The sequence below is a fragment of the Triturus cristatus genome, chromosome 3_2 (genome assembly GCF_964204655.1).
Source record: "Triturus cristatus chromosome 3_2, aTriCri1.1, whole genome shotgun sequence".
Taxonomy (NCBI): Eukaryota; Metazoa; Chordata; class Amphibia; order Caudata; family Salamandridae; genus Triturus; species Triturus cristatus.
In genome coordinates, this window is record NC_140584.1 from 276551700 (window position 1) to 276579658 (window position 27959).

Here is a 27959-nt window from a genome sequence, read left to right on the forward strand (position 1 = left end):
CACAGCATGGTATGTTATGGCCAATCATTGTATGGCCTGACATTGTAAAGTATGGTATGGCTAGTCATTGTATTGTATGGGGTGATATGGTATGATCTGTCATTGTATAGTATATAATAGTCTCTCATTGTATAGTATGGTATGGCTGGTCATTGTATAGTGTGGTATGGTATGGTATGGCCTGTCGTGTATTGTGGTATGGTATGGTATGGCCTGTTATTTTAAGGAATGGTATTTATTGCATGACCTGTCACTGCATACTGTGGTATGGCCTGTCATTGTATTGTACGGTATGGTACTGTATGGCCTGTCATTTTATAGTATAATATGGTATGGCTTGTCATTTTATGGTATGATATGGTCTGGTGTATCATTTTATAGTATGGTATGGCCCATCATTGTATAGTATGGCCTGTTACTCTATAGTATGGTATGTATTATTAAGGCTGCTCGTTGTATAGTATGGTATGTAGTGGAATGGCTTGTCATTCTGTAGTATAGTATGCCATGGCCTGTCATTGTATAGCATTGCATGATATGGCATGTTATTGTATAATATGGTATACTAAGGCATATCATTGTATTGTATGGTATGGTATAGCATGTCATTGTATGGTATGACCCGCCATTGCATTTTATGGGCTATTCATTGTATGGTATGGCATGGTATAGCCTGCCGTTATAAAGTATGGTATGGTCCGACATTGTAAAGTATAGTATGGTATGGCATTTCATTGTATAGCATGGTATGGTCTTTCATTGTATAGTATGGTATGGACTGTCATTGTATAATGTGGTATGGCCTTTCATTTGATCGTAATGTATGGTATAGCCTGACTTTGTATAGTATGGTATGTCAATGAATAGTATGGACTGTCATTGTATAATTTTGTATGGTGGGCAAGTGTAGTATGTCCTGTCACTATATAGTAAGCAATTGAATGGTATGGCCTGTCATTTTATAGTATGGTATGATCTGGAAGATATGGTATGGCCTGTCATTGTAAAGAATGATATGGCCCCTCATTGTATTTTATGGTATTATATGGTATGGTCTGTCATTGTATATTATGGTATGGTATGGTATGGCTTGTCATGTCATGGTGCAGTATGGTATGGACGTTCATTGTATGGCATGATCTGTCATTTTATGGCATGATATGATCTCTCATTGTATAGTATAGTATGCTATAGTCTTTCATTGTATGGTATGGTCTGTCATTGTATAGTATGTTTTGGATTGTCATTGTACTGTATGATATATTATGGACAGTCATTGTATAGTATGGTAGGGGATGGCCTATCATTGTATAGTATAGTACAGCATGGCCTATCATGGTATGGTACGGCTTTGCATTGTATAGTATGTCTTTGTATGGTATGAGCTGTAATTGTATAGTATGGTATTTTCTGTCATTGCCTGGTATGAAATGGTTGGCCTGTCATTGTATTATATGGTATGGACTGCCATTGTGTGGTTTGGCCTGTCGTACAGTATGGTATGGCATATCATTGTATAGTATGGTATGGCTGGTTATTGTAATGTATGTATGGTATAGTCTGTCATTATATAGGAGGCCTCAAAAAATCAATAAAATGTTACAAGAACTGCAGGTCGAGTAATTTGAATAACCTACTTGACCTAACTGTAATGTACTTGACCCGTAAACTGGCTTCAGATTGTGTGATCATTGGCAAATATTTTATTTTACATTGTTGCCTTATTCGTCATTCTCACATGAGTGCACCTTCAAATAAGTGAGTTCGGCATTTATGCTGTACAAAACAAAACTCTTTTGTTTGATTAAATAGACTAAACGTTTGCTCCATGAGTGTATTAAGAATCTTGCCCACATATATGGTAGACATGATCCCTGACTTGCTTCTCAGTTTACTAATAGCATTGCCATTAGGGCAGGAGTGTTTTTTCAGTTCATGTTTAAACACTCACTGTAAATAAATATACTACTAAAACATGATGTGGTAGCGCACTTACATTTACAGACAGTACATTTCGAAGAAATGGCCCAAAAACTTCCCAATACTCTGCAGCTTTAATGATAAAATGGTATAATGTATTAACAATAATCTGTGAAAATTAGGTTTCAGAAAACATATGTATCATTTGCATATCTCCAAGTAAAGTGTTCTGATTTGTTTTTCATCCTATCAAAATATTATTTTCATCACACAGAAGTACAAAAAATGGGCTTTCACAACTACTGAAATATATATTGAAATGTTTGTACAGTTGAATTATTAGCTATTTGAATGTATGTTAGGAAAAACCTGAAACGCTCCAGCCTTTCATTTCACACTTTGGACAGCAGGTCAGACAGTTCACTTTACAAAATCCTGAAACTCCACAGTCTGAGAAGGAACAGTAATTGTAGACTGACTTATGAATTCTGTCTCTGAACACAGAGCAAATGTGACAATATAAAACAAGATTTAAAGGCATCTTTATTGCTCCTTCACTTTCTAACTGAACAGAACACTTGCTCCTTGTCAACTCGCCAGAACAGTGAGAGGGCGAGTGGGTCCTAAATACAGTTGGACATGATAAAATCTGACTCTCCACAGCAAGTGGGCAAGTAGATTTTTCAAGGCTTATATAGTATGTATGGTATAGCCTGTCATTGTACAGTATGGTCTAGCCTGTCATTGTGTAGTATGGTATGTATGGCCTGTCATTCTATAGTATGGTATGGCCTGTCATTGGATAGTATGGTATGGCCTCTCACTGTATTGTATGGCATGTTATGGTTTAGCCTGTAATTGTATAGTATGGTACAGCCCATCATTGTTTAGTATGGCCTGTTATTCTATAGCATGGTATGTAATATTATGGTTTGTCATTCTATAGTATGATATGTAATGGTATGGCATGTCATTCTATAGTATAGTATGCTATGGCCTGACACTGTATTATATTGTATGGTATAGGCTGTCATTGTATAATATGGTATGGTACGGCCTATCATTGTAACATATGGTACAGTATGGCCTGTCATTTTGCAGTATGCTAACGTATGCCCTGTTATTGTATAATATGGTATGTATTGGCCTGCCATTGTATAATATGGTATGGTATGGCCTGCCATTGTATAGTATTGTATTGTAACAGTAATTGTAATTGCATTTATATAGCACTTACTACATCTGATGAGGCATTGAAGCGCTTTTCGGCGAATAGCACGCTACTCCAGAACCCTAAAAGGATTACTAGTGAGTTAGTATAGGGAAATATGACATTTATTCGAGAGGTGGACATGTGAGTCTGTTATTTGGGTTGAAAAGGATAGAAGAGGGAGGGGGTTGCATTTATATAGGGCTGGATACCCCTGATAAGGTTTCAAAGTGGTTTTCAAGAAGTAGCACACAACTCCAGAACCCAAACAGGATTAGTGGTGAATTAGCATAGGGAAATACCAAATTAATTTGGAGTGGTGGAAATAGGAGTCTTTTAGTTGGATTGAAAACGATAGTGGAGGAACAGAATAGGGAAGGGTCTAGAACATGTATATTTGGAGATCATAGCAGCAGGTGCAGGTTTGGGAGGAGTTGGGGAGGAGTCAGAGGGAATGGTTTAGAAAGGCCTCGTTGGGAGATATGAATAGTAAAAGAGGTTTGAGATGATGAAAGGGAGGGGCAGATGAGTGAAGAGTCTAGAAAGGGTCATTTTGGGGCTCCTAGTATACCGAGAGAGGTATAGAGTGTTAAATAGGGCAGTGCATTGGAGAGAGTAGCAGATTGAGGTTTAGGATGAGTCAGAGAGTTGAGGTAGAGGATATATTGAGAGAGGTACGAAGTGAGATATAAGGTAGTGCATTGGAGACACTGAATTAGGAGTATAGTAATAAATATAACGATACATAAGTACATGGAATGTATGTGTGCATAAGCAGGGTAATATATCTAGATTTAAGATGTATTAAATGTACTCAGACTTTCATGTGTTGCTGTACTTTAAGTGGTGTGGCATGACATTGAATAGTATGGTATGCATGACCTGTCATTGTATGGTATTGTAGGGTATGGGCTGCCATTTTACAGTAAGGTATGGTAGAGGCCTGTCATTTTATCATTTTATAGCATTGTATGGCCCATCAATGTATTGTATGATTTGGTATGGTGTGATATGGTATGGCCTGTCACTGTGCACTATAGTATGGTATGGCCTGTCATTGTATGGTATGGCCTGAAATTGTATATTATGGTTTGGTGTGGCCTGCCATTGTATAGTATGGCCTGGAATTGTATTGTATGGAAAGGTATGGCTTATAATTGAAATAGTATGGCATGAACTGTCATTGTATAGTATGGAATGTTATGGTATAGCCTGTCATAACTTACAATACAAACGTTATCATGCAATTATAATATATATACATATATATATATACACACACACATATATATATATACATATATATACACACACATATATATATATATATACACACACACACACGCACATATATATATATATATACACATATTATGACTAAACTTGAGAACTACCCAGAGTTCTCGGCTTCTTTTTTGCATAATTTATGCATCACTCTATGCCTGAAAGGGTATTGTTTTGACTTATACTGGGTGCTCCCTTGTGTCTGGACAAAGCTATACCTCTCTGAAGAGCTCTAATGAGAGTGAAACACTGTGTCAGGGGTTGCGTATACTCATTTGAGGTTGGCTTGGTTGGTATTTTACCAATTCAAAGCTGTAATACAGTGCCTGGAATGGTAAATGGCTTTTGTCATTTTACAGCTCGGCATGGACAGCACTGTGCTAGTCCTATGCTTAAAGACTTTGCTGTGGAATTGGCAAAAGACTTTGTCCCTTTTTATCTAGGCGTGGATGGCACTTTGCTAATCCTATGCTTAAAGACCTTGACAGAAAAGCAGACATTTGAGGTGAGCAGATCTAGAGTGTCGCTGGTGTTGAGAGTGCTCTTTAAAGGAGCTGCTTTCCACCTAAACTTGAGAACTACCCAGAGTTCTCGGCTTGTTTTTTGCATATATATATATATATATATATATATGTATATATTACCTACTGGCGGTCGCCAGTAGGTAGTTATAGTTAGGACCACGTTTCCATAGGAAAACCTCAACATTCTATTTTGAATAACTTTGGCGCCGGTCGACGAATCCTCGCGAATTTCTCAAAATAGGTGGGGCGCTACGCTCCGCTCCTACCCTGAAAGTCTCGGGGGGATTCGTCAAGCGGGGGCTGAGATAAAAGGGGGGTCCCAAAACGCGTTTTTCCCATGCATTTTTCCATAGGACCTTTAGAACGAGCTACAGCCCGAACGGCTGAACAGAATTACTTGAAATTTGGCAGAGAGGTAGTCCTCAGGTCAAGGAAGTGCCTTTTGTAGGTTTGGTGTAAATCTGTTCAGTAGATTCTGAGAAAATAGCCTTTAAATCAATATATATATCTGAGCCCGCTTACGGTACGCTTACCGTACGCTTACGGTAAGCGTACGGCGGCGTGCGCGAGCGCGATTCTGATTGGCTCTTAGATCTTAGTAAACATTCGAATCGGTCGAAACCAGGAAGCGGCGGCCGCCATTTTGTGTATTTCACTCTGAAAAAAAAGAGTGAAAACAAGGAAAGGGGGCAATGAGGAGAGTTACAGACCCCCTAACATTTGTAAGGGGGTCAAAGAAGGACAGAAAAGTACAAAAAAAACATTTATTGATTTAAAAAAAAATCACGGGGTACGCGTACGGTAAGCTTACGGTAAGCGTACGGTAAAAAAAAAAAAAAAAAGATAAATGAAAAGCAGATTTAAGAGTTTAGAAATTAGGGTGCTCTAAAAAGAGCTGTTGTGTTTATGAAGTCATTTTTTTAGTGGTACCTACAAGTAAGTACCGATGCAGAGTCTAAGGTTCAAGAGGAAGACTCTGTTCCCTTCATCATTGAAGTGCACACCATCTCCTCTATAAATGTCTTGCATGTCATAACGCAAGTTGTTGTGGTAAATGGCACCCATACCATAGTCACGGAGGAAAGCAGAAACAGATTTGTTGACGTGCTTTCTTGCTTTGTCAATCTGTGGACAGAAATGATTGGACCAGTTCCATTTTTGCCTTTGGCATATGTTGGAAAACACAAAGGCAGTTTTAGGGAAAAGTGAAAACAGTTGTGCAAAGGTGTCCTTCATAAGCATTTCCAGACCTACCCCAGTCAAAGTGCCTAGGTCATTGCCACCACAGTGCACTATTATGAGGTCAGGGTGTTGGATTTGAATGAAGGATTTCACCAATGGCATCAATTGGTGCCACTTTAACCCTCTCTGACCAATCCATTTAATGTCTACATTTGGCAAAGCAAGGTCTCTCACCATATCTGTTTTCTCTGCAAACTTTTCACTCCAGAAGACATAGCTGTGCCCTACAATCCACACTGTGAACATCTTCAAAGGAGAACTGGATGCACTCAGGAGGTGTCTTTCAGTAGAATGGCAATAAGAAAAGAAAGACAGTTTGGAAATGGAGGCATACATATTTTTTTAAAACAAAAAGAACTGATTGGCTGTTTCATACCATTCTAGAATAAAAACTAGGCTGTATGTGAAAATTAATAGAAGCATGTTTTGTATTGGTACAAAAAAATGTGTAACCAAAGAACAGTACTATGGATTTGCTGTAAGGTTTGAAAAGTCAAGCACTCTTGCTCTGTTGAATTGAAACATTGTGTGTCGAACTTCTGACCTAACTGCACACAGCAGTGTTCCATGAGCTGTTGCTATGGTAGCAGGCAGAAGTCAAGTTGGGGGAAGGGTACTAGGCAGAAGTCAAGTTGGGGGCAGGGTACTTTTGGAAAAGGGTTGGTTTTCAACCAATAGAAATGTGTGAATACATGTGAAAAAAAGGGGGAAGCACTGAGATTTGAAACTTACATGTATATGTGTGGAAAAATAGAGGGAAAGTTTGCCATTATCTGGTTCTGCTGAGAGGAGAGAGGTGAACAGAACAGAGATCCTGGCTCTGATAATCTGCTGTTTGAGTGTCACATTTCTTTCACAACTAACTAATTTTAAAGGTGAGTTTACAGTTTGAGAGGGGATGTATGTGGTAACTTAAGAAATGAATAATAGAAATGGGAATTGTTTTTGTTGTAGTTACACATGGTGGTTTCATAATGTGTCAGTGTGTAAAAGTGATTTACACTTGCCCCGAAAAAAAAAAAGAGCAGTAAGTGTGCTTTCAAATTGGCAAAGAAATTTCGTTTTGGCACTAATGTGAAAACATGACTCTGTGTGCATAGAAGAATTATAGGCAGAGATTTATTGCGTCTTGCTCTGGTGATTTCACAGTTGCATTAGATGGAAAGGGGGAGCGAATTTTTGGGGGAAGAAGCAGAGGCTTAGCACACACCCATGTCCTTGCCGTGTATAGTCATGCACAGTATTTACAAGCGAGTGGGGTTTTCAGGTTTAAGTCTGTAATGCAAATACATTCAGCATCACTAAGGCTGGTTGCCCTTGGTGGAGTGTAGGCAGTCACAGAGAATGCACATGGTGGTGGTCTGAAAAAAAAACAGCTTGGACACGTGCAATTAAATAAATCAAAAATAGTGGTTTCATAATGTGTCAGTCTGTAAAAGTGAATTCAAATTGTAAAAAGAGATTTTCACTTGGCCCGAAAAAAAAAAGAGCAGTAAGTGTGCTTTCAAATTGGCAAAGAAATTTCGTTGTGGGACTAATGTGAAAACATGACTCTGTGTGCATAGAAGAATTATAGGCAGAGATTTATTGCGTCTTGCTCTGGTGATTTCACAGTTGCATTAGATGGAAAGGGGGAGCGAATTATTGGGGGAAGAAGCAGAGGCTTAGCACACACCCATGTCCTTGCCGTGTATAGTCATGCACAGTATTTACAAGCCAGTGGGGTTTTCAGGTTTAAGTCTGTAATGCAAATACATTCAGCATCACTAAGGCTGGTTGCCCTTGCTGGAGTGTAGGCAGTCACAGAGAATGCACATGGTGTTGGTCTGAAAAAAAAACAGCTTGGACACGTCCAATTAAATAAATCAAAAATAGTGGTTTCATAATGTGTCAGTCTGTAAAAGTGATTTCAAATTGTAAAAAGAGATTTTCACTTGGCCCGAAAAAAAAAGAGCAGTAAGTGTGCTTTCAAATTGGTAAAGAAATTTCGTTTTGGCACTAATGTGAAAACATGACTCTGTGTGCATAGAAGAATTATAGGCAGAGATTTATTGCGTCTTGCTCTGGTGATTTCACAGTTGCATTAGATGGAAAGGGGGAGCGAATTTTTGGGGGAAGAAGCAGAGGCTTAGCACACACCCATGTCCTTGCCGTGTATAGTCATGCACAGTATTTACAAGCCAGTGGGGTTTTCAGGTTTAAGTCTGTAATGCAAATACATTCAGCATCACTAAGGCTGGTTGCCCTTGGTGGAGTGTAGGCAGTCACAGAGAATGCACATGGTGGTGGTCTGAAAAAAAAACAGCTTGGACACGTGCAATTAAATAAATCAAAAATAGTGGTTTCATAATGTGTCAGTCTGTAAAAGTGATTTTTATACTTCTGAAACAAACATATCAGACGGTATTTTAAAGAATGTTATGTTTATGCAAAAAGAGAATGTGGGCTTTTTTAATACAATCTTTGTTATTTTTTTTGCCCGCTGTAAAATGATGAATGCAATTGCTTTCACAATTAATAGTGAAATGCAATTTATTCTGAAAACAGCAAAAATAAGGCAAAAATATTTTTTGGTAAAAAATGTAAATATGTGTACTGTATTATTAAATGGTTTAAAAATATTAATACTTTTTTCTTTATTTTCAGATCGATATAGAAAATTTTCGGAAACTACAACCATTTTAAAAACTATTTTTAAAAAAAACAAATGAATAAATATTTTTTTGAGTGAGTATGGTAAGTCAATAATAAAAATTGTAGTCTCTCAAGGACTTTATAATGTGATAAAGGATTTTTAGTGTTTTTTTAAAAAAAATAAAAAAAAGGTACGCTTACCGTACGCGTACGGTAAAAAAAAAAAAAAAAAAGTTTTTAAAAACAAGTAAAAAAAAGATGGAAGATAAGGTTGGCTCTTAAAAGAACCGTTGTGTTCATGCAGGGACAGAGGAAAGGAAGCATGGGAAAATCATTCAAAGCTACAAATGTGCTGATCTATTTTGTTGTTCACTAGGGAAACACTGGTCTCCCTATGACAAATTAGACCTTTACAAAATGTGCAATGAATATCAACCTTCCGAAATCGAAGGTTCATTTCCAGAGGGCCAGCAAAAGGAGATTCTCCCCCCACAGATGAAGGGCTCACCTGACCTGCAGAAGAAGGAGTAAGCCCTGCAGGTGATGGTCCAGGCTGAGCTGCTGTGGATGTACTGGCTCGTCTTTCTGAAGAGTTACCTCCAAAAAGATGACCATGTGTCCTTCTGTGTACATCCTGGAGGTGTCTCTTCATGGTGTGATTCCCAAAGGAATACTTCCTGTTAGGATTACCTCTAGAAAGTACACGCTTACACAGCTTGCAAGTAACTAAGGGTGCATTCACCTTTTGCTGGCCTTCTGGAAAAGTAAAATAATCCCAAACATAAGAAGGCTTTACTTTCCTCGCTCTCTGCCTCAAGACAGTGCTGCTGGTGCTAGCCTCACTCTCAGAAGAGCTCTGCTGTTCTGCCATCGTATCCCAAAGACAAACCAGCTCCTTCTCCCAAGGGATCACAAGCAGAAATGAGGGGAATGGGTGTGGTGTAGGAGAGTTCTAGAACTGAAAGTACTTTCAACCAATCAAAAGTTGTGTTTCATGATCACATGACCTACCGTACGCTTACGGTACGCTTACGGTACGCTTACGGCAAAAAGTACGCGTGCGCGTAAAAAAGACACGCGCTTCCGCGCATGCGCATAACAGTCACTCCCCGGCACTTCCGCGTAACGTGCGCGTGTGGCGTAAGCGCGCACGCGTCCCACGCGCAGTACGCGCGGCTACGCAAATTGCGTAACTATACGCAAGCAGCGTAGATAGATTACGGACGTTGCGTAAACCGTACGCTTACCGTGAGCTTACGGTACGCGTACTAAAAAAAAAAAAATAAAAAAAAAAAAAAATCTGGTAATAAATTTTACATGTTTATTTTAAAAAATATATTAAAAAAAAATATTTAAGGATTTTAAAAATTTAAGCATAGTCTTTATAAAATGAAAGAAAATTAAATTAAAAATATGTTTGAAAAAAATGAAGAATAAAAAAAAAAATTAGCATTTAAAAAACCTTGCAAATTCACTGAAAAAACCATGGGTTACACACACGTTATAGTAAGGAATTAGCATTTAAAAAACCTTGCAAATTCACTGAAAAAACCATGGGTTTCACACACGTTATAGTTAGGAATTAGCATTTAAAAAACCTTAGAAATTCACTGAAAAAACCATAGGTTTCACACACGTTATAGTTAGGAATTAGCATTTAAAAAACCTTAGAAATTCAGTGAAAAAACCATAGGTTTCACACATGTTATAGTTAGCTGGACATTTTACTCGTAAAAAACCAATGAAATTGCCCCGTTATAGTTAGTTCAGCTAACTATAACTCGCGCGCCCGCAATGCACTGCTGATGACGTCACATATTACATCACTCATGACATGGTCAGTGACATCACTCATGACATCACTGATGACATCTCAAATGACATCACTGATGACATCACTGATGACATCATCCTTGTGATAGAGTGGCAGACCTCCTCTCACCTTAATATAAGCTTTGATACACACATTCAAAAATAGAGACTAAAATTTTCAAAACAATGGACATACCAATACCAGTTACAACAACCTCTTCAGTAATTCTAAGATCAACATACACATCCACTCATTCACCAACAGTCCTATACAGTCACTCATACATGTACTCACTCATCATATGTACTCATACACCTATACATCCTGTTACATAATGCCACTCATCCATAGAGTTACTCACACACATAGTCACTCATGCTAATAAAGAATCAAACATACATTCACCTGTATATACAGTTATACACACACCACCACACTTACTTCTACGGAAACTTACACATACTTAGTCTTTTAAACAATCACTTATAGAAACACATACTTATTCATACAGGAACTCTTTCAATCTCTCCCTCTCACATATACTCACATATATACACCAATAGTCACATATACTAGTTTAAAACATATGTAGTTACTCATAAAGACACTATTCAGACAGTCATTCACTCACTAACACACCAATACACACACGCATCCACCCATGCAGTCCTGCACACATGCTCTGTTCAACACATACAAACAGTGAGTCACTCATTCATGCACCTATGCACTACGTCATACCCCCCACCGAACCATGCAGACACTCAGACTAATACTCAAAAAAACCAACTAATAACCTATATAGACACCCATGTAGCTACTCACCAACCCATGCAGCCACTTATACACAAAGTGAAAAAATGATACAGATATTTACATATTTAAATATTACTCACTAAGCCATGTATTCACCATGATACACTTAATCAGTCAGTTACACAATCAATTTTTCAAAAAGAAATCATCCATTTAGACAGTAATATACCCATTTATTCTTCTATCAACCTTGAGATATACATATATAAAACATATTTAATTTTCAGAAAAACACACATTCACTGGATGATGTCATCAGTGATGTCATCAGTGATGCCATTTGAGATGTCATCAGTGATGTCATGAGTGATGTCACTGACCATGTCATGAGTGATGTAATATGTGACGTCATCAGCAGTGCATTGCGGGCGCGCGAGTTATAGTTAGCTGAACTAACTATAACGGGGCAATTTCATTGGTTTTTTACGAGTAAAATGTCCAGCTAACTATAACATGTGTGAAACCTATGGTTTTTTCACTGAATTTCTAAGGTTTTTTAAATGCTAATTCCTAACTATAACGTGTGTGAAACCTATGGTTTTTTCAGTGAATTTCTAAGGTTTTTTAAATGCTAATTCCTAACTATAACGTGTGTGAAACCCATGGTTTTTTCAGTGAATATATATATATATATACACACATACACATATATACATATATACACACATATATACACATACATACAAATATACATACACACACATATATATATCAAAACAATACCCTTTCAGGCATAGAGTGACGTGTAAATTATGCGAAAAAGAAGCAAATAAGTGAGCAGATCTAGAGTGTCGCTGGTGTTGAGAGTGCTCTATATAAGAGCTGAATTCCACCTAAGCTTGAGAACTACCCAGAGTTCTCTGCTTCTTTTTTGCATATATAAATATATATAAAAAATTTTTATACTAAAGTTGTACAACATTGCTAAAAAAAAACATTGACAAAGCTAGTAGATGTTGTATATGTGCGAACTATGGGACCTGGGTAGAATTTCAATTGAAGACACAAATGGTCCCCACGGGGGAAGTGTAGCCCTTGACTTCCACAGCAATAGTTTCATAAAGAAGTATTAATTATTTATAAATGTAATGCATTTTATTATTTTTTCTGCATGTTATAATCTCTAAATCAAGTAATATCATATATTGTATAAAGATGCTCCTATCTGGTGATGGTGCAGTAAAAAGAGATGAGGTGAACACATAGTGCGCTGGTGCTATATACAATACTATATCTATATACATGTGACTGAAAGGGATAGTGAATTTTTAATAGAGACACTCATTTTGCCTGTGTCACAATCCACATTCAAATTAAAAACAGTCCACATTTGAAAGTTGTTGACGTTGCGACCCGCAATGCCAAATTAATTAGAATAGGGTCATCATCAGGATAGAAAATTGAAGAAGATACCTGAAGAATTGTGGCAATAGTCCTACAATCCTAGTGAGTATTTAACCCAATGAATATGTCAGTCCTCCAGCTAGTACAGAAAAGAACCAGCCATGAGGTAATTTCAGTCACATGTATATAGTATTGTATATATCACCAGATCACTATATGTTCACCTTATCACTTTGCACTGCACCATCACCGTATAGGAGCATCTTTATACAATATTTGATATTACTTGATTTTGATAATATAACTTGCTGAAAGAATAATAAAATGCATTAAATGTATAAATAATCCATACTTCTTTACGAAACTATTGCTGTGGAAGTCAAGGGCTACACTTCCCCTGTGGGGACCATTTGTTCCTTTAATTTATCCTCAACATAGGGAGCAACAAATTTAGGACAGACAACAGGTGAGGTGGTGCACCAGCAAACTAGTCACATTCGTTGCGATGGCACTAGGCAGTGGCAACATTCTTACGGTAGTTTGGTGTTGATACTTCTGCCAGATCCTAAATTTTTAGTTGAGGACTCTGGAAAGGAACCTTCCTGGATTGGACTTGTCACCACTGTAGTAAATCCCCTTTGTCTCACTGACTTCTGCACCCCCCTGCATCCACACTGTAAGTGCTCAATAATTGTATTACTGTTTTTATGACCTTGTACAGTGCCCTGTTGCCCTCGGCTAGGTTTGGACTGTATGAATACCCACAGACATACAGACATACATATTTACAAGCAAAGGCTGCTCAGGTGGAAACCCTGATTTTCCTCATTTCTAAACGTGATGCTGTACCAACGAAACTGAAGGGCAGGGCACCCACTGCTTTTTGGCGAATGCCCTGTTTCCACCAGCCTCTACATTAGGCCCTGGATGCTAAAGTGCTTCCCTCAAAGGTGAAGAAAGGGGAAAAATGTGGCACTGATATTTACCCATTGAGCGATGCGCTATTTGAAGGTTTGATGTATTTTTCTCCTGAAATCACTATTCTTTGGGGAAAATATTAAATGACCTTCTAGTCAGGTTTGTCTTGTAGTGGGGTAGGCTGGTGGTTGGTATACTTAGTCAAAAAAGGAATTTGTTGCATTTTTTTAATTACAGGTGTAGGCTTGAGAGGGTCCAGGGGTAGGTCATATCCAGGGGATGGTTTACTTGTAACGCAGGGTACACTATCTACAGTTCATTGGGTAGTGTGGCGACGTATTTGCAACAGAGATGCAAGTACTGGCCCAGCTGCCAAGAAACACCTCTCGAATTGAGTGTTGGGGTTTTCTGGGGCATTTCGGGTTGTTCATTGGGCCTTTTTGAAGAATGGGGCTGCTCCCCTGCAGTGAAGGGTCCATGCAGCCGCAGCGCCTTCTCATTCATTTCTGAGGACAGCAGGCTGTTGCGATTAACGAGGCCAATTTCCCCGTGATTGATTTCACCTTTTTCACCGATGGTTTATCCACGGCGAGTGATGCTGGAGTAATTAACGCTTCCAGAATTATATGATCTGGACTAAGTGTCCTTCACCCCCACCTTATTCGGAGCCTTCCAGCCCCTGCGCCTTTGACGCTAAGCCAGTATCTACTATGCTTTAATCTTCCAATACGGTGCCCCTCCTCCCCGTTACACCGTCACTTCTGTGCTGAAGAAGACCCCGTCAGTAAGGATCCAACCAACCTACTTGGGTTAAGGGGTCGAAACGTCGACATACAATCTTACCAGTACCTTCAATAGTGCAATGTACACTATGTTTTTCCAATGTACATGGTCCTGTAAATGAATGTATATCTAACCAATGAATTTCATTTTGACTGTACGGCATAGAGTTGTATGCCCAACAATTGACTTGTGATAGTGTCTAAACTTTATATGTCACATCCCTTATTACCTCACTCTATTCACCACCCTCCCCCTCCTTGGCACCTTGCACTTTTGATCAGTGTCGATTTCTTTCCAAAAAATGTGTATTGTGCTAAGTGTGATTAAATAACACTTTGCCATCACGTGATTGTTTAAGTATTTTTGATGTTGAGTTTGTTAATGCTTTACAAGCTTTCATGCCCTGGGACCTTTTCTTTATACTCCCCTGTAGGGAAGCACACACTATGCAAATAAAAAAGGTGGGAGTTGTTGGCTGTCGCATTAGGGAACGGAATGCGGTGTAGCTAAAAGCGAGGAGAGGTGGACTAATCATGAGTCTAAAGACCATTATTAATCATTGTTATAGTACGGCAATTATTATTAACTCACTTGAACTGGTATTTTATATTCATGCGATGGGTGTTTCTTGGCGCAGAGAATATTTTGAACAATATTATGTAAATTAAAGTACTACCCCAAAAAATGTCCTCCTTCCTCAAAGGAAGTGTTGATTTTATCTCTGGTCTTTGTTTAATCTGTCCTTTTGCATCGGACTAAGTCCTGCTTCTAATGCATATGTGCTTGAAATCATACACGTAAACACATTCGCCAATCACATATATACATCACTAAAACAAGCAGGACTAATGTATAGGTATATAAGGGTCCAACGGAGTTTTAATGTGTCATAGTGATAAGTCTGTATACTTACAGTAGGTTTTGTACAGCCAGACTTGTACTGCTTTGTCCAAAACAAATCCAGTGGCGGCTCCTCCGCTAAGGCGGAGTAGCATCACCCCACTGCTTTTCAAAAGTGGAAAAAATGAAAAATACAACGATAATGACACCATGTTATTATCATTTTATTTTTCCATAGTGGCTCAGTTGTAGATGGTGGGTTGGGCAGTCAAGAGCAGGCGGAGGAGTGGTGAGCACTCTCTAAGTGTGCATGACGGTTTGGACAGCCATCTTGGGTCGGCCAAACAGTCATGCGCACTTTGCATGTTCCCCACCAGGCTGTACTTCACAGCCTGGGTGGGGAACATGCACAGGCTCCCAGTCCCTGTCTCAGCGCTGAACCCCAGTGCTCAGACTAATCTGATGGCTTTGGGGAGCATGTGTGCTTCCTGCTTCTGGGACTCATCAGGAAGAGAAGCGACAACAGAGGAGAGACGGAGGCCGTGAAGAGGTAAGTGTATTTTTTTTTCCACCCCTCGCCACCACCTCTGATCCGTGCCAGCCACCAATGAAAATCATTAAAAAAAAAAAAGAAATCAAATTGTATGTATATGTTTGTTCATTTAATTGAATTCAATTTCTTTCTAGCCATAGTAAAAAAAATATTCTCATCTACCCTCTGTTCTTGAATGACATTAGATTGGGCAGGACTAATATTTTGCCTTACAGACTCTCAAAAACAAGACCTCAGGGGTGTGTTTTCCTGGTAATGTGTAGAAGTGCCAATCCCTGAGGCAGACTGGGGAGCCCCTATAGTTGTTGAAAATACGGAGGAGGGGCAAGAACAAAAAGGGATTAAATTTAGCTAGTCTCACCATCTTTGTCTGACAAGAATTATGCACGCTGCTGGGGCGGTGGCCTTCGTGGCAGTGCTGGGGGACTCTAGACAAGGGACTATGACAGGACCTTGCCTCTCTCTCTTAAAAGTGGCCTGCAAACAAGCACCTTAACTCCGTCACTCACACAGCGAGTACTCAGGCCCTTGCTCCACGCACACCCGCCCCAGCAAGTCACTCACGTCGGTCAGTGCTGCATTGATGTAGTTGTTGCTGTCGCCGTCCATGGAGATGAGGAAGGGCAGGCAGCGGTCTGGGGGCAGGACATCCATGCTGCGGTTCTTCTCGCGGTTCCGGGGCAGCAGGGCGATGCTGCACTCCTCCACATCGAGCTGGGCTGTGACGGAGTTCAGCGTCTGCAGCAGAGAGGGCGTGCACATGGTAAACAAACCAACAAAAAGAGCAGGTGCAACACCACCATTCAGCTTCAGGGATTTGCCACATAATCAACTATTTTAAACTAGTGCAATGCGCCCCATCAGGAACCTTAATTCTAGGTGGATCATTGAATGGTGACCCTGTCAATAAAATAAGGGGGAGGGTCACACGGCCTTGGCTACTTTGGCGGTTATGTGAGAAGGGGCCAGCAAGATGGCTGCTCTTCCTCAGTGACATGGCCTCAGTCAGTGTTTTTGGATGATGTTTCACTGTGGCAAGAGTCGGAGAGTCTACCCCGTCCCCAAAGCAGTGGGGTCAGGACAATTTGCATGGCTAGGTAGGGTCACTGTTCTCTCCTCACCAAAGAAAATGGGACATGTAAAAGGGGAGAAATTGCACAAAAGGTTGGAGTCAGTTGACCATATGGGTGGACTTGCCCATTGGTACAGACAAAAAGCACTTACTGCCATTGTAAACCGCCTCTTTCTTCCATGGAAATGGTAGTGCGTGATGGAAGTATTAATACTGGCCAGCATTAAAGGACCGTCCGGGGTAGATACTGGGAGGGGGTCGAGGTAGAGTCCTCAACCCCACCTCAGGCCCATATGCAAATACCACGTCAACTGCTACACAACAGTATCTTTTTCTGCTTTAGCTGAATAAAGGAGGCCACATCCGAGGACGTGGTGCCCTGTGGGTTACTTTTGTACCATGAACTTGGGTTTTGTCATCCATTTGGGACTGTTGAAAGGTGCACCTCTTTTTCCGAGATTTCTTAAAAGGCTAGCACGAGAACAAGCCTTATTTTCTGATGTTAATGTTTTTTGGGAACTGGTTCATTTGAGTACATCGCAATTGCTATCAAAAGCCGGCCATAAAAGGGAGTTACACCCAGAATGTTTTGTGGCCTTAAATGGCCCACAATACACAATATCAGAGTCAGTTTTTCATCTGCAATAACTGAAAGATGGCAATTGCCAGCTGCCATCTCTCTCCTCTTTGCTGTTCTTTACACAATTTAAAAGGCAAAGGCACGTTTATTACTTTATGTAGATGCTGTGGCATGACCGATCCAACTAAAGTGTCTATCCAACTAATGTAAAAAGTGCCACCCTTTTACTTGAAATGTGTCAGAGAGAAAGATGGCTGCTACTAAGCGCCAACTTTCAACAGCAAAATTTGAAAAAGTGCCAGCCATTTCATTGCAATAATTAAAATGACAAGATGATTTTGAGTTGTGGGCCATTCTTTGCTCAAAGTGTGTTGAGTGTAACTTCCTCATTTATGAATGGGGATCAGAGGACGAAATCACGAGAGGGCAGTGATGAATAACAGAAACACATTTCATATGGGCCTATCCTAACTCTCCACGTTCATCATTACCTTCAGGGCTTTAAGTGGGCCGGGTCTCACCGGTGCTGAGCACCGGCAGTTTTTTAAAGGAGGCCTCGAAAAGAGTCTCTCTCGGGCTCTGTTTTGTGCCCTGGCACAGGCGGTACATGTTTTTTCCAGACAGCAGTGAGAGCAGGCACATTGATGTGCGCCTGCTCACACTGCTCACTTTTCACTAGTGAAGAAGTTACGGCATGACGTCATGCCAGGTGAGCTTTGTAGGGCAAGGGGAATCCTTTAAAGAGAGTAATTTTCTCTCTTTCTGAAACTCAGGAGCAGCAACATTGTCGTCGTGTCACCAAGGGCTTTAAGTGGAAGCTTAATATTATATGCTAGCCATAGTTGCTGCTTATTTATCTTATGCAACTAACAACCACTGACAAAGCCAATAGCCCTGACTTGTTGTTGGTATGATGTTACTTGTATCATATATCTGGATGCAATGACGTAAAAAGGAAAATAAAAGTTGGGCGGCACACTATGGTAAGCACAGATTTTTGTGTTTTTAAGCCATGCGTTAATTACACTGGCTACGCCCCTTTGAGAGACCCCCCAGTTTTTTCATCCCACTTAAAGCCCTGATTACCTTGTAGCAAGTATGGGATGCTAAGACAGTTTTTGCTTTTTAACTCCCATTGACTTAGTCCCATAGTCTTGTATTTATAATGGCCAAAGTAAAACTACAAGTACCAGAATACAAAGCTAGGTCATCTTACACCTGGCTTATGGTCCATTTTCTGCCTCCCTAAAATATGGAGGAAATTTCCAACACCTAACCAGCAGAACTTCCATGGCACGGCCCTTTTTACCAGATCTTAACACTTTTGTGAGGTGAAACATCCTAGACTGTGTCTAGCAAACTAAAGAACCACCTGGAACCCTATCCGCTTCCTCTTTAATGACCGTGAATAGTAAACCCTCATTCTCCACGAATCCCGCCCACACCACCTTCATCGCCTGTCCTCACCTGAAACTCCTCCCGGAGCTGCGAGGAGTTGCTTTGTGGGTCCACTCTCAGCATTTCCTTGTATGCCAGTTTGAGCTCACTCACCGGGACTGAGGTGTCCCCACACAAACACGCCTCTAGGATGGCATCATGGATAAATATGTACTGCTCCTGGAGGAGGGAGAAGAGCGACAAAGCAGGTCACACGCACAAATCAAAAAGGTGGTCATTATTTTAAAAAAAACTCCCGAGATCAGCCTAGAAGGGACTGTTTCTTTCAATTTTGTGAGATCACAGGGGGAAATATAGAAACCAATAGGGATGCTGTGTGCGCGCTCTCTTCTCAACATTTCACTCCTTCGTTTCCAGTGCCTAGCAGGCGACCCATAAGCACAGCACAATATCATCACTGGAATCTTTAAAGTAGAGTTTGGTAAAGCCCTAGTTCAGTACTGTGGGTATTTTGAAATATTATAGACATAGTGGTGCACCCAAAATTGGATCAAGATCAAAACGAAACAAAGTCCACTCGAGTCCTTCAATTTTCCATGTCTTCCATTATTTGTATTTTTCCAACATGTTCTTTTTTTTCCATAATCCAGAAGTTAAAGCCAATGCGTTTTGTCCACACAGTGGGCTTCTTCATGGCATTAGGTATTCACTGGTAACTGACCTTAGAATTCCTGCCGGCAATTTTGGGTGCACCACTATATCTATATTATTTCGTGTTCTGTATGGCAAAAGTTCTCAAGAGCGGCAGGGACTGATAGAATGTGCACCATATATGGACAGATGTGTGGGGATATTTGAGAAATAAGAGGTGAGGTGCGACTAATATTACTTGCTGCTTGGTTCTTTTTCACTGCAAAGTATTTTGAGATATGTTAAAGTTTAAAAATACTCATGGTGAAGCGAAACACATGTTATGCTTTTCGGTCAATATAGGCCTCATACCCTTATGTTTCTTTCCTAACACATACTTATTACATTAGCCCTTCCTGTCCTCATCTTACCCAACCTTCCTCCTATCCCACATTATACTCATTTTTACATCACACTGTCTGACCTCGTAAAATAAACTTACTACCACCCTACATTCCTCTTCCTCAAAGCACCAGGGTATGTAATACTTGATGACCTGGACTATTTGTGATTAATTTCTTCATATTATCCTGAGAAAGGGGATGTTTCAAGTGGACATTTAGGGATTAGAACCCTTCCCCTGCATGTTTCTCCCATTTCACTTCAGAAGGCACAATACTGCACATATAAACAGATCCATGTCCTGTGCATGTATCTGAAACATTGAAAGAACATGACGTATTGAAAAAAATGTAGTAGCAGTTTTATAGCACTTTATACCCATAACGAAGCCCTGAACCAGATCTTCGGACAGGTTCCATAGGATTGCCTAATTAGAAGAATATATGCCTCATGTGGCCTGTATTGGTAAGGTTTTGATATGTACGTTGAAACTAAAGCTGTGATCTTACCATGTTTAGTTGCTGCACGAAGGCACGCATGGAAGCAAAAAGAAGTGAAAGACAGAACACTCAAGCATTAGATGATAATCTATGTATGTAGTGAAAGTATGGGACTACATTGTGGTCTATGTGGAAAGTACTTTAGTAAACACAAGGCGAAGTGAGCTAAAGAACGATGATGGATTCAACCCAGATCTGTGACTCGGGGTGAGTGTCTGAAAAGTTTCAGCGCTCCGTCCAACATCTCCTTGTGTTTGCTTTGTTAGCTCTAAGCTGGCAGGGTATGCCCGGACGTGGGTCCCTTGCTCACTTTGCCACTGGATTTAAGCTGGCTGGCTGATGAGGGGGGTTACCCCAAAACATGTCCCAGGATGCTTGTTTCCGGTCCAGGGAAGACATGGCTTGGCAGTTCAGGCTGGACACATCCCATGAGGCACAGGGTCAAGACTGATTTGCATATAGCTATCTGAACTGGGGTGGCGAATGATGATGGATTCAAACCAGATCTGTGACTGGGGGTAAATGTCTGAAAAGTTTCAGCACTCCGTCCATCCTCTCCTTGTGTTTGCTTTGTTCGGCCTAAGTTGGCAGGGTATGCCCAGACGTGGGTCCCTTGCTCACTTTGCCACCGGATTCAAGTTAGCAAGGCTGATGAGCCGGTCCCAGGATGCTTGTTTCCAGTCCGGGGAAGACATGGCTTGGCAGTTCGGGCTGGACTGTTCCCATGAGGCACAGGGGTAAGACTGATTTTCATATAGCTGTGTCCGAACTGGGGTGACGAAGTGAGCTAAAAAACGATGATGGACTCAACCCAGATCTGTTACTGGGGGTGCGTGTCTGAAAAGTTTCAGCGCTCTGTCCATCATCTCCTTGTGTTTGCTTTGAAAGTACTTTAGTATCATCGGTGTATGATAGCGATTGCTCGGACCATGTAGCAGCAAACATGCAGCAGCGCATGAGTATGGGTGTAGGACAAATGTGTGATAATAGACAACAGACATTTACGATCTTTGGTTTTGTCTTTATAATATAGATTAGCCACACTGTATACAAAACAAAGGAAAGAGGGGAGAGGAGTTGGCCTAACGGCTAGGGCGGTCGACCTGGAATCTGGGGAACTGGGTTCGAGCCTCGGCAATGACGCTGAACATCCTGTGATTCTGGGCAAATCACTAAATCTCCCCGTGCCTAACAAAAATGAATGTGTCCTCATGTAATGCAACTGGTGCTATGTAAAGCGCTCTGATACCCCATTTGGGTCAAGTTTGCGCTATATAAAACTCAGTTGAAAAAAAAAAAAACTACCCACAACTTCCATTAATTATAAGCTCTGACTAGCTGACCTAGGAGTGGCAGAGAAGCAGTAACATGCTACCTCCATCGATTCAGCCACATTCCCGGACACCTGGAAACATGCCACTGCACAAGAAACCATCCACTGACCCAGTCACGCTTTCCAACTACAGACCTTTCTCCCTCCTACAATACTCAGCAAAGGTCTTAGAGAAACTAATCATCCAATGCCTCACCGACCACCTCATCAACCACCTGCTCCTTGACACCACATAGTCCAGATTCAGGCCCAATCACAGTGCAGAAACAGCACTCACAGGCAACATCAGCATAATTCTTGACAGAGGAGCCCGCATTCTCCTGGGGCTCTCTGAAGCATTTGACACAGTCTCACACCCATTCTCTTCAGCGGCCTGCACAAGATTGGCATCCAAGGAACCACTCTCCACTGGATCTGCTCCTTCTTTATGAATAGGACACAAGCTGTCAGCCTAGTACCTTACTCCAAGAAAACCCACAAACTCATCTGCATGCCTCAAGGTTCATTACTCAGCCCCCACCCTCTTCAATGCATAGACGATCCCTCTGGCGAATGCTATCTGTGCACATTACATCAACATCCTCTCCAACGCCGATGACTCACAACTCATACTCTCCTTCTTAGACAAGACACCCATAAAAATAAACAAGTTCTCAGCCTGAATGACCAAAGTCGCTAACTGAATGAAAGCCAACTGTTACAAGCTCAACACTGATAAGACAGAGTGGTGATCTTCGGCAAGAACACCTCACCATGGGCATCCAGCTGGTGGCCAGCAAAACTTGGACCCACATCGACGCCCTGCACCCATGCCAGGAACCTCAGAATAATAATCTACAGCAAATTGAACATCACCGCACAAGCCAACGCAGTCAATGCATCCTGGTTTTACACCCTGAAGATGCTATGGAAAAGAAGTTCAAATGACTCTCAAGCAACACCAGAAAAACTGTCACTCGTGCTCTAGTCACATGTAAGATGGACTACGGTAACAAGCTGTACACCAGGATTACCAAGCAACTCTCTAGAAGACTACATACCATCCGAACTCGAAAGCCACATTCAGCCTCAATCTTCCACAAAGAACTCGCATCACACAACACCTAAGGGAGCTACGCTTGCTCATAATACCCAAAAGCACTAATTTCAAACTCCTCACACCCACATTCAAGGCACTACACAACTTAGGCCCCACCTATCCGAACAATTGCATCTCATTCCACCAAAAACCCAAACACCTCTGCTCTGCAGGACTCCTACTTGCACACATCCCATGCATGCACAGAACCAGATCAAGAGGACAGGCGTTCTCTTACATGGCTCCTAAAACATGGAACAGCCTCCCACTCCACATCATAGTCTCCTCCTCTCTTCTTGAAGTCTGCAAGAAGCTGAAGACCTGACTTTTCAGTTAAACCTACCATAGTCAGGGCTAAGCACACACACCTGCTCAGCGCTAGGGTACCCTCGCATGTGATAGTGCGCTTTAGAAATACATATAACATAGTAGGGGAGCAACCTATAAGAATGGGCATTATACACCAGTGTTAGTATATACTCTGAGGAGTCCACCCAGGAGTGGCAACACATAAACTATTATACTACCAGTCACACAATGTGCGCTGAAAATTCCAGACGTGGGCAGCAGAGGCGCAACCCAGGAGCAACCCGGAATGGCACTATACATGCAATCTAAGGACCCCACCTGGGAGTGGCAGAGGAGCATCCAATATGCAAACAGGTATAATGTATGCTCTGAGGTGTCCACCCGGGAGTGGCAGGTAGCAACCCATAGGAATAGTGAATATATAATATGGATATTCTTAAAGTGTTTTCTCAAATTACGCAGGTTGTACAAAACATTCTGAGTTTTCGCTGTAAGATGCCACCTAATAGGAGTTACAGATGGTTTGTTAGCTTGTGTACCAAAACGTATTCCCTCCTAAAGGCCGCACTTCAAAACCCAGAGAGGGACTGTGAGGAAATCAGAGCTTGCAGGAAGGCTTACAATCTTGCTAGGAAAAAAGGCAAGAAAGAAATTAAGGAGCAGGCATGGAACAATCTTTATGAGGCCTCATTGCGTAGGGACTGTTCTTCTTTTTGGCAGGCAGTTTAGGCACCTTTTTTTGCTAATAGCGAGAGTGCGAAGGTAGAGGTAGTGATCGATGAAAAATCATGGATCGACTTCTTTTCCAATGTATATGGAAATAAGGACAGCGAGATTACAATCCAAGACCATGAATTGGATCACTCGGGAGATCAACCCGCTTTTTTACCGATTGATATCAACTTCTCCCATGGTGAAGTTCTGGCGGCTATAAATGCGAGCAAAGGAAGCAAGGCCCCAGGCCCTGATGGGATTCCTGTAGACCTATACAAAACAACAATTGAACTCTGGGCTCCTCTGCTAACACGAGTCTTAGAAGCATGCTGTGCAAAGGGTTTTATTAAATCCTGGTCCGAGTCAGTCATAATACCTATTTTTAAAAAAGGGGACCGGGATAACCCAGCGTGCTACAGACCCATATCTCTTTTAGACTCGTTTATGAAAATTGCAGGAAGGGTCGTGTTAAATAAGCTTCAATCGTGGGCTGAAGAAAACAATATTTTGAGCCCGGTCCAATACAGTTTTAGGGAGGGGATGGGCACTATCGAACAGGTTTTAAATTTCACTATAATGCATGGGAAATACACTCAAGCTAAGACAGGGCAACTGTTTGCGGTATTTGTAGATCTTACCACCGCCTTTGATTGTGTGGACCATAGTAAGCTATGGAAAATCTTAGAGGACTTAAGGATAGAACCCACAATTGTGCAATTCTTGAGACAACTATACGCGGGGGCCTCGGTAAAGGTGAGACATGGACTTAAGGGAGAGTGCACCAAGTCTTTTCGCGTGGAGAGGGGTGTTAGGCAAGGCTGCGTTCTGGCCCCGTTCCTCTTCTCATTATATACCAACGTATTGGAAGAGGAACTGGGGGCCAGCGCGAGAGATTCTCTGAGATTTAACAACAAGCAGATTGTCTCCCTTCTCTACGCAGATGACGCGGTGTCAATGGCTAGAACCCAGATTGGCTTACAGAGAGCCCTTTCCACCTACATTGAGTTTATGGCCAATAAGGGACTGAAACTCAATGTAAAGAAAACATTTGTGATGACATGTGGGAAGGGGAAGAACAAATGTAGAAGCTTAGCAGCTTGGAGTGGTAAAATTGAACCCACCAAAACGTTCTCCTATCTTGGCATCTTGCTTGAGGACACAGGCTCCTGGGGACCAGCAGTCAAGAGCAGGACCCTTCTGTTCAAGCGGTCGACTGCGGCAGTAATTAATTTTTCAAAAGAATTGGGAAAAAAGCCCCTGGGGATCCTTATTAAAATCTATCAAGCAAAATGTATAAGTATTGCACTCTATGGGGCGGGGGTTTGGGGTTTATATGATGTGGCAACTATACAAGTGGTAGAAAATGCTTTTTTAAGGTTTATCCTAGCACTTCCTCAGAGCACATCTGTTTTTAATTGTCATAGTGAACTGGGAATTTCGCATATTTCTGACGTTATTAAAATGCAACCTATTTTACTCTGGCACAGAGTCTGGACCTCCCCTAGTTTAGGGTTGAATCGCAAAATCATCAAGGATTCAATGGGTTTGGATCAGGTTAGAAAATTTCCCTGGTTAAACTATGTTAGAAAACAATTAAATAATTTGAATCGACCTGAGTTTTATGTTAAGCCAGATTCCATCTGTTCCATATCCAGAAAAGATCTGAAAACGCTATGCTTGAATCATTTCGAGTCACTCAGATTTGCAGTGGAAATTAATAAAAAATCTGTGGTTCAGCACCAAATGACTCTGGCCGGCAATTGTATCCAACCTTACCTAGTCTGCTGTATAGGGGGTTTTGATAGATATATTTTGACTGGGTTTAGGTTTGATAGCTTCCATCGCATGGTAACTTTTCCAGCTGTAAAGACTGGTCTAGGGATCTTTGCCACTGCCCATGCAATAATCTTTCTTTACAAACAACAATGGACGTGATCTTTTTTTTGTACATTTTATGTTAGGGAACGTGCAAGATGGATTACGCCATATCTGAAGCAGGGAGCATGGCGACAATGCCGTCCGGCTTTCCTATTCTTACAAACACTGGATAATGGGTACTGTATTGGTATTATGACCGGCCTTTTAAAAAGTATTCTGAGGAAATGGAAATCCATAACTTGCCAGTTTTAACAAAAATAATGAAATTATATATTGATGTGATTACTGCTTATTTATGGAATATCTTTTAAATGTATACTCTATATGAATTTGTCTTTTTAACTGTTGCTTTTATGGTTTTATCAATTTTCTAAAATCGAATAAAGCATTTTCTGAAGAAGAATATATAACCATCTTTTTGATGAGTTTTGAGTTGTCCTGTGAGAAGGGGCAGGGTGCAACCCATGAAAATGGGTATTAAACAACCAGTAATGGTATGCTCTGGAGAGTCCACCAGAACCAACCGAGAAGTAACGATTATACAACCAGCAATAACAATCTCAGAAATATTTAGTGAGATGGGGTGCCAAGAGCAGGAATAAAGGGCTGGGTGAAGGGGGAGGAGTTCTTTCCCTCAGCCCTTGATGGCCCAAAAAGGGAAGAAGCCCTCAAATGCTCAGCTTTTCACCTTGCTCCTTGATGCCCTGGCTGGACATCCTGGTGCAAAAAGGTTATGTAGAGTTAGGTTAAGGGGTAAGCAAAAGGTGACTCGTGTGACCCTCAGATTAGGGCAAAGCCTAGTCAGTGCAGACATGGAAAACAAAAAATAAGACAGAGCCAAGAAAAAAACAACAACAAACAGGCCCAGATTCTCCTTCTCCCTTTTTTAAAAAGAATTGCGGATTCCACTGGACTTCCAAGACGTTTTACCTTGGCATTTTCAATGGTATTAACAGCTCACATGCAAAAAAGAAAAATGCACATATGGACTTACAAATTGTACGCAAACGTACTGGTTTAGTAGGGTACCAACAGACTGAACCTAAATCCAAGGCAAGAGCCCAGAGGGTGGGAGAAAGACAGTGGGTTCAGCACCCTAAATTATAGCTGGTTAAAAGAAGGAGAGTCAAGGCAAGGCCCAGGGAAAGGGGCAGGTACATGGCCACTCACCTGATCATCAAAATACAATATTTATTTTGTCCAAGTTTCCATTTAAATATTTTTTCTTGTTAAGGCCATTAAGGCAGCAATTATGAATGCCTTGGAATTGGTTGGAATATTTATTGTTGCTGGTAAAATCTGATACTTTGGGTTTCGGAAATGTACTGGCTGCGTTATAGTTCACCTATTGCACACTTTCACCTAAAATGGGTAATGATGTGCATATTTTAGTGCTTTCTGTACCAAATCTGCATGTTCAGTGTTCTGGTAATGACTAGGCATACTCCTTCAGTATATTCTAGCAGGCTTGGTCTGACAAAATGTACCTGGAGAAAACTGCAGAGGGGACATTTTTACAATGTCCCTATTGTTTAAGGTTAGGTTAGGTTAGGTTAATGACATTTGTTAAGTGCATGGTTGCACAGAGAACAGTGCGTCCCCGCGCTGACAGCCCTATCTACATCTCATCAGCTGGATCACAGAAGGAGAGCCTGGCCTGCTATGCTGAAGTTAGCTTGGGGAAGAGGTTGGTTTTCAGCCTCTGTCTGAACCTGGTTTCAGACGGCTCCATCCTCAAATCGATGGGTAGGTTATTCCAGTCATTGCTGGCATGATGTCTAAAGGAACGACCTCCCATCCTTGCTCTATGTATACGAGGCGCCACTAAAAGCATGCTGCCCATCGACCTCAGAGGACGTGAGGGACGATAGACTGGAAGCAGGTCCTGAAGATAAGGAGGTGCTTTTTTGTGAGCTATACGGTGGGTTATACACATAGTTTTAAATTTGATTCGTTCTTTTATTGGGAGCCAGTGGAGGGAGCGTAATGCATGTTTCCCAGAGGCTCTCCTAGGGAGGTTAAGGACCAATCTAGCAGCTGCGTTCTGGACGCGTTGTAACTGTGCTAGGCCTTTATTGCTAAGTCCGCATAGAAGGGAATTCCCATAGTCTAGGTGGGAGGTGACCAAGGCGTGTACCATAGTTTTTCTGGAGCTGGGGGGCAAAAGGTCCAGGACTTTCCTCA

At 41.2% G+C, this 27959-nt stretch overlaps 1 protein-coding gene across 2 annotated transcripts in view; it reads right to left on the reverse strand.

Annotated features, from left to right (window-relative positions):
- The window catches only part of PTPRU (protein tyrosine phosphatase receptor type U), an 849745-nt gene that overhangs the window by 59096 nt on the left and 762690 nt on the right, over positions 1–27959 (reverse strand). For both annotated transcript variants that reach the window (XM_085647595.1, XM_085647594.1), the window contains 2 exons: positions 19001–19150; positions 16446–16619 (listed from right to left, as the gene is read on the reverse strand). In XM_085647595.1, the coding sequence (XP_085503721.1) occupies positions 16446–16619; positions 19001–19150 (324 nt within the window). The remainder of the gene's footprint in view (positions 1–16445; positions 16620–19000; positions 19151–27959) is intronic.